Consider the following 8,031-nt stretch of genomic DNA (forward strand, 5'->3'; position numbering starts at 1 on the left):
GGAACGCGGATCTGTGAGCGCGCACGCGCACGCGCACGCGAATAATTCAAATGTGTATACACGCACTCCGCACGCGATGGTACTCACCAAGTGCATACAGAGTGCAGTGCATAGTCCTGCACACTAAACACACACGCATATGCGTATGCAGGTATACGCTGCACGTGTTCTAACACGATTCTCAGTGAGCACATAAACCATATTAACTCACACCCAGACCACAGACACGTCGATACTCGTACATCACTTGTTGAGCTTACCCAAACGCGAACTAATCTGTCTCACACACACGTTTTGACACAAACTACAGTCACAATATAATATTGTGTATAACACATACAAGCGTGATTTATTGTGTCATTAATAACACATACCCGCATGTAGTGTGAATGTCTATCTGTGTGTTTTTATATAATATATTATAACCATATCCAATTAATACATTTTATTTATCCGATGAGTATATACAACTTAATAATATATAGTATATAATAATAAATAACAATAAAAATTTACTTATCATCTTCGTGTATTAAACAAAGCAAATAATTACATAAAACATAATGTTTATATATAACAGAATTGCCACTGGACGCACGCAGCAACTTCGAGACGTCAAAGGACAATATTTACAAGACACCCGCTAAGAACGTCTTCGCAGCTGGCGGTAAGTATTATGCATCTACAAAATAATTTCGTAATATAATATTCTTTTTTGTTTTTTCTCCTGCAAATTTCATACATACATACCTATGTTACAATTTTAGAAATTAATAAAATGATTAACAGCCTAAGGGACACCCGACGCCATCTATTGAGATGATTAAGAACCATCTCAACCAATATGAATCATTATTTCAAAGCAACAAAATTCAAATTCATTCAATTAAACAAAGGCCGTTTTTAATCCATACAATATTGTAATCACACTTCATACGAATATTATAAATGTGAAGGTTTTTTATGGGTAGGATGTATGTCCGTCAATCACGCTGAAGCTACTGAACGGATTTTGGTGAAATTTGGTATACAGACAGGTTATGAGATGACATGGATGATAGGATAGTTTTTATTCCGATTAAATGTTCTCTTGGAATATAGCAGAAATATTGATATATTTATTTTTTATGATTATATACTATATACGGGCGGAGCCGGGACGAGCGTCTAGTTATTTATAAATAAAAGTAATAATTTCTTCCAGACTGTCGCCGCGGCCAATCGCTCGTGGTGTGGGCGATATCCGAAGGGCGGCAAGCGGCGCGGGCTGTGGACGTGTACCTCAGCGGGCACTCCTACCTGCCCGGCCCTGGAGGTGTGGTCCATGACCATGAGCGTGAAGCGAAAATACATTAAATAGCCCGTCGTTTCTGTGACGACAAAATAGTCTTCGGGAAATTAAAAAAAATGCTGTAGTCAGGCAATAATCGCTCTCCCCGCCCCCCCCTATTTTAATATGATAAAATATTGATGAAATGAAATGAAATAAATTTGCAATGTATTTTGGTTTAACACTGTTTGATGGATTTGAATGACTGAAAGTTAGTTTGAGATTTGGAAAGATTGCGTGGAAGCCCTTGAAGTCTAGAATTTTGTGGCTTCGAATGAGAAAGAGACAATAATAGGCTAGATATGTATGGAGATGAAATTAAAATAGATTTTCGAATAAAAATATCCCAAAAGCCCTGACTACGGCGATGTTTACGCGTAGTTTCAAATGTTAACATGAAATTAGTAAAAATATCATCGTGACTGTATTGTAGCTCAAACAGCTATTTAAATAGACAAAAGTATAAAAAATATTATATCTACAATTATCATTTACATAATCGCAGACAATGTTAAAATGTTAAATTTTATTTAAAATGAAAGAATTAATAATGAAACATAATTTTCGTTATAATATTATATCAATTACATGGAGGTATTATATTTATTTGAAATAATTTTATTTTTCAAGTCTCATAATTAGAGAAAATACCTACTAGCTATATAAATGTTTCCATAAAATACAGTACCATTATTTAAGCTAGGTGAATATTTGTCTATTTTTATTTATTGATATTTTAGAATCATTTGTGATTTTATAGAATTGATAATAATTAATTTATAACTCGATCATTAATTTATGTCAAAGATTAACGAAATCCTGTTATGAGGCTATCCAATAAAATAATATAGTGCTTTTAAACAAATTCCTTGTATGTTGCCAAAGTTGTCGATAGGAAATTTGATATTTAATTTAGTGTTGATTTTATTAGCCATGCTTTGTTAGATAGCCGTGTTATGTCCTTTTCACTTACCCCAAAACAAGTATTATGGTATTATGAGATCTTTTTTTATGCGCCTGATGATTTAGTATCGCAAGTTGTATGAAGTCGCATCGTGCATACTATTTTGTGGTTCTGGCCAACTATTGCTAATTTACGTAAAAAGAACATTTTAGCTTTTTTGTATTCATTATCTTAAATAATATGCGAAATGCTAAAACTGTTAATATAATTAATTAAACAGGTAAATGCTTTTGTTTCATGCAAAGTTCATTTAAAATTCAAACTCAAATTTAGTCTGACTTGGCTAATAACCCTCTATTATATATCTTTCTTAATTTAAAATGAATAATAGTAAACTAATTTAATTTTTTTTTTTGGGTGAGTGAAAATTGGATAAACAATAAACTATATAATTAACATTCCGCTTGTAGGTAATACGCAATTGAAATTTGAAATCATGATCTCTCCTGTGTCATAACTATTTTGATTTAATATAATTGTTATTTGATAAAAATATTCCCATTTCGAATACAGTATTTAATATTTATATCATATTATACACTCGCAAAACATTTGTAAATTTTTACAGTTTTTAAAATTTACCACAATCGACTTAGTGTTGCCATTTTCAATAATTTTGGTATTTTAATAAAATTCATATTAAAATCTATTTCAATATTAAAAATTACATTAAAAAGATCTATTTACAACAAAACAGATATTTCCTTAGTAAGAATGTACAAAGAGATCATTTTGAACTGTGATTTAATTTGTGTTTCAGTAATGAGATTAATTTTTAATGAACATAGAGTATTATGTTTGTGTGATAGTTCCTACAAGCTGTGGCTTTTTAGATGTGATTAGTAAATTAAAATATTAAATTATTTATTAATTTATAATCACATTCTAAATTACTGTATCCCTATATTGCGTAAATGTTTTATTTTAGTTATAAGTTTAATTAATGCTTTTAATATACCTATTTAAGATCCATACAGCTGTATAATTACTCGTATTTGTGGAATTTGGGCTTACGTTGCATATTACCCGCAATTTTATTTCGTTCGAAATTTGAATACTGTATATTTATTGGAAGTCGTATTTTATACGAACCTTAACTTTAATTATGTTAATTTTGTTTATCGTTGCTTTATTTTTGTTTAATAAAGGTTTCGTTTTATTATTTTTTGTTTTCTTTGACTTTTCTTATAGAATGTACTGCAAATTTTTAGGGCGTGTTCACAAAACAGATAGTACATATATAGATACAATATTGCGCGGACTGGAAATTTATCTTAAAAACTTTCTTAGTAATGTGACCAGACAAAAAAAACCCTAATATTAATAGTAAAACGATTGTAGTTTAACGCTTCATTTTTCCCTAAGATTATTATCAACACAGTCATGACTTTTGTCCTATTCTTGACAATATTAAATATGCGCTAAATAGTATCAGAAAAATGGCTCGGAATAAGCCGCAATCAATTCACTCAAAACAGTTTTAAATGAACAAATTTTCCCGCCATTAGCAAAAGGTATAAAGAAGTAGGTTACATATTTCCTGTCAAAAGTATACAAAGATTATTTTTGTGTTATGTAAACGCGTGCTTTAAGGGATGGAAGATATGTTTTATTTATTAATTTGTTCTTGTTATTATGTAATTCCACGTAGGTAACACTAGTTAATAAAAATTATTCAAAATCAGGCCAATATTCAATAGTACAAAGAAACAGCACTTTCTCATAAACTATATTTAGATTTATTACTAATAATGGTGATTATCTATTGTCGTCATTTTTAAATGTTGCAATTATAGTAGGTATCACTTCTATATTTTTATTCAGAACCACTGTATTGATTCATTTATAATTTATATTATAGCATTATAAAAAGTATAGATAATAGTAGCTAGACAATTCATTTACGTCCGACTTAATTTTCCTATTTTTAATAACATAGTTAAATTTCTGGAAGTCGTGATTGACGTTCTTTAATTTATTACAACTATGTTTTGCAAGCAATATTTGCAATAAGTGTATTCCTGAGTTTATTAAATGCCACGATGCCAGGGTTCTGAATGAAAGATAATTGTGTATCTATTAACGCTATTGGTTGACAATAATAAGTGTCTACGTAGATAATTGTATCAAAATATGTAGTGTTGAAGAAATAAATTATTTCAGGAAAATTATTTGTTTTATTTTTGTACCCTCTTTCTGTTAAATAGCTTATATAGAAGGTAAGTAGTACAAAAATAATATAGAGGCATTGTGATTAATTTAATTTAATTTACTACTATTTCTACTATTTTAAACACACATCAACGGAATCTAGAGATATTTAAAATTTCATCAAATATCTGAGTAAATAGAAGAATGTTAGCTTATTTCAAGATCTTTGATATTCTCGAATACAATTCGGATAAGTCGACTATTACTGGTAAACTTATAAATCCCACTGAAGATGTATACCTATAGATTACTAGCTGCGTCCCACAATTTCACCCGCGTAAGTCTGTATCTCATAGAATATCGCGATAAAAAGTTGCATGTGTTATTCCAGTTGTTCAGCTATCTACGTACCAAATTTTGTTTTAATTAATAGTTCATTCAACAGTTTTAGCGTGAAAGAGTAACTAACATACATACAAATAAATCCATCCGCACAAACATTCGCATTTATAATATTAGTAGGATAGGATAGGTGCTACAGCCGTTTCGTTTCAATTTCTATCAAACGGTGTGGCCGTTACAAATTTTAAAAGTCTTATCCAACAAATAGTGATACTTACTTCACATGTAGGGTACGTATTTACTTACTGTAATTTTTTTGCCTTTATTTTACAATTGTTTGGCTTGCTTTATGTGTATAAACTCATGAACAATTAATTACATCTACGGTTGACTACAGAATCCTAAAAATAACAGGCATTATTTAAATAACGAAGTCGTTGTAAATAAACAGGTACCTAGAGAAATTTCCTCACGTTCCCAATACTTCCACTCGAATGGATCATATATATTATTCAGAGATAAATTTAGTTTGGCGTTCCAGCGTAATTATTCAGAGCTTAAGTTTCCATTAACCGATACCTGTATGCATAATTTCAATGACATGTTCATTCCATAATGTCGATATAGTTAAATGTACAAAAGATGAGGCAAAGGTTATTTTAATTCAACACAATTTTCGTCTCAGTCTAAGGGTTGTCTTCGGCAGGGATAGGAGAAAATGAGAAGAGTAAATGCCCTGTGTAAGTAAAATGATTTTTCGTATTTTTGTAATCGCAATTTTAGTGCATCATTATTTAATTCTACCATATCATAAATTAAATATCTTTATTCCTAAGAAAAGAAAAAGTGGTGGCTCAGTGGTGAGAACCTCAGACTTCAAAATCGATAAGTCGGGGTTCGAGGTCGGGCGAGCGTGCAGGAAATAAATTGATTTTTGGGAAACATCGTGAGGAAACCGGCATGTCCAAGAATCAAAAGTTCGACGACATGTGACATCTGCCAACCCGCACTTGGCCAGCGTGGTGGATTATGGTCTGAACCCTCACAGGAGGCCTGTGTCCCAGCAGTGGGAACATATAGGGCTAATGATGATGATGATGATGATTCCTAAGAAATTGTTTGCATGGAAGTTACATAAAAAGTAAGAATCGATGTGTTTGTTTTAGATATAACCGCCAAAAACGGGGCTATTAAAATATGCGCACGACTAAATGAAGCTTTATTGGAGCAATTCGGATTTGCCATACAAGATGTGACTTGCGGAAAAATTATAAACTACTTATATACCCCAAAGGATTCTTCGAGTCTGGCTATTACTAGAATATTATTTGGTAAATAATTATTTAAGTTTATTAACCTTTACGCGTCTTTACAGTGTGGCAGACTTTGTATATTGTATGCTTAAATGTGATATAAGAATAAAATTAAGTAAAATATAATATGCAGCTATATACAATCAGTGAACCTTGCAAGAAAATTTTGATTTTCATCATTTTTGTACGTGATAGTCGAGCACGATTCGGCACCAATTGGCCCAGTTCGCAAAGGAGAAGTACCACACTCCCACAGAAAACCGGCGTGAAATAACTTACTGCTGTGTTTCGTTCGGTGAGTGGGGGAGCCAGAGCCCATATCCTTCTCCTAGCAGAGCCGCTACCTCTACAGATGTCAAGGACGATGGTGATCACTTATCATCCGGAGAACGACCAGCTCAGTTGACCACTCTTGCATAAAATAACTGCATTTTCTTTGCCGAAATGGTTTATAATTTTATGTTAATAAACTGTGTACACACCCAAACACATAAACTGCATTTATAGCATTAGACTTATACAGGTATATGTATGCTGTTGGACATCCCCGATGAGAGAGGAGGTGCGGTGATGCCGACCCGCTGGGGTGACCCCAAAACCTGTCACTTTCCTCTGCTACCATTTGTGACTGCTGTCTCCTTGCCGTACATGGCACTTGTCTATTCGGTATTGTGGCTGGGTAAGTGTTATAAGTTAAAGATATATTTTTTAACAAGGAATTTAGTCTATAATTTGCAAACAGATTTGTTTTATTAATAAAATAAATGATGGTTATTTTTGAATGTATCTTGCACTAGGCTTAATTTTTTACCCGGTTCCAGATGGAAAAAAGCAGGATGATAGACACAAGCAACTTGGCGTTCTTTAATTAAAAAAATAGGAATTAATTAATCGATTTTACTGTAATATACCTACAGGGTTCTTGTAATAATTTAACGTGAATGCTCTAGGTCAGAATTTTTATATTGTGCAGACTTTACAGCTGTATAATAAAAAGTTTCATTACAATACGTGCACGATTTGTGTAATAAGTAGGTCATACCTTCCCTATTATTGCTTATTTCCTATCCATCAAGTATTCTAAATTATCAAGTATTCGAAAACGAAAAAAAAAACTATAATATTTCAGGTGCACTCGGTATAACCCTCGGATATAAATTTCGTTTAAGTTCTTGGGCCTTTACGATATGTTATTGGTATCTGTTCCTCATAGAGAAGAGCTTCTGGAACAATCATAGCTATTTGTTTGGGCTGGTTTCGTTGCTGCTATCTTGTACGGAGGCTGGAAATTATTGGTGAGATGTTTAAATAAATAATTACTGAATACGTATTATATACTCTATTTTACGTAGTGAAAGAAAAATCTCAACCGCAGCCACACAAACAGGGGCTATGCCATTTGAGTTTTAAGGAATTTCCCACTAGACTTTAAACATTTTTCTTAATTCACATCCAGGTCAATAGACGTATTCTTGAAGCCATCACTGAAAAGAACTACCGTGCCATATTGGAATTATTTTGTACTGAAATATCAGTTCTTCATCTTATACTTCGTAGCGGGCTTGAAGAAGGGAACGGCGGAATGGCTGACTGGTTATTCCGTACCTAACTTGAGTGAACATTGGGTATTTAGCCCGTTTAAGTAAGTAAAATTGTCATTGTGTAGATCATTTTTCTTAATTCGACCACCCATATGTAACCTACACACCTAGGTAATACAAAAGTAACCTATGTGTGGCGGGAATTGAGTAAGTATCAGAAGGTACGCCCTCTTTTGGTAGGCTTACGTCGTTTTCTGATTTTGTTATTTTTTAAGGTCAAAGATGAGTTGTATATTAGCTATGAATTTAAACGGTTTATATACTTAGTCTGGCCATAAATACTGTTACACTTAATTATAAAAAAATATTACATTTGAATTTCGAATCTGT

At 32.3% G+C, this 8,031-nt stretch overlaps 2 protein-coding genes across 2 annotated transcripts in view; both read left to right on the forward strand.

The window, feature by feature from the left end:
• LOC119831402 (glutamate synthase [NADH], amyloplastic) overlaps nt 1-3,456 on the forward strand; it is a 44,376-nt gene extending 40,920 nt beyond the window's left edge. The window contains exons 43-44 of the mRNA XM_038354729.1: nt 575-667; nt 1,205-3,456. Of these exons, the coding sequence (XP_038210657.1) occupies nt 575-667; nt 1,205-1,356 (245 nt within the window). The 3' untranslated portion in view covers nt 1,357-3,456. The remainder of the gene's footprint in view (nt 1-574; nt 668-1,204) is intronic.
• A 2,049-nt stretch (nt 3,457-5,505) lies between these two features.
• LOC119831341 (vitamin K-dependent gamma-carboxylase) overlaps nt 5,506-8,031 on the forward strand; it is a 5,918-nt gene continuing 3,392 nt past the window's right edge. The window contains exons 1-5 of the mRNA XM_038354644.1: nt 5,506-5,527; nt 5,954-6,118; nt 6,624-6,779; nt 7,230-7,395; nt 7,557-7,742. Coding sequence (XP_038210572.1) covers nt 5,506-5,527; nt 5,954-6,118; nt 6,624-6,779; nt 7,230-7,395; nt 7,557-7,742 — 695 coding nt within the window. The remainder of the gene's footprint in view (nt 5,528-5,953; nt 6,119-6,623; nt 6,780-7,229; nt 7,396-7,556; nt 7,743-8,031) is intronic.

Source organism: Zerene cesonia, chromosome 13, assembly GCF_012273895.1.
Source record: "Zerene cesonia ecotype Mississippi chromosome 13, Zerene_cesonia_1.1, whole genome shotgun sequence".
Taxonomy (NCBI): domain Eukaryota; kingdom Metazoa; phylum Arthropoda; class Insecta; order Lepidoptera; family Pieridae; genus Zerene; species Zerene cesonia.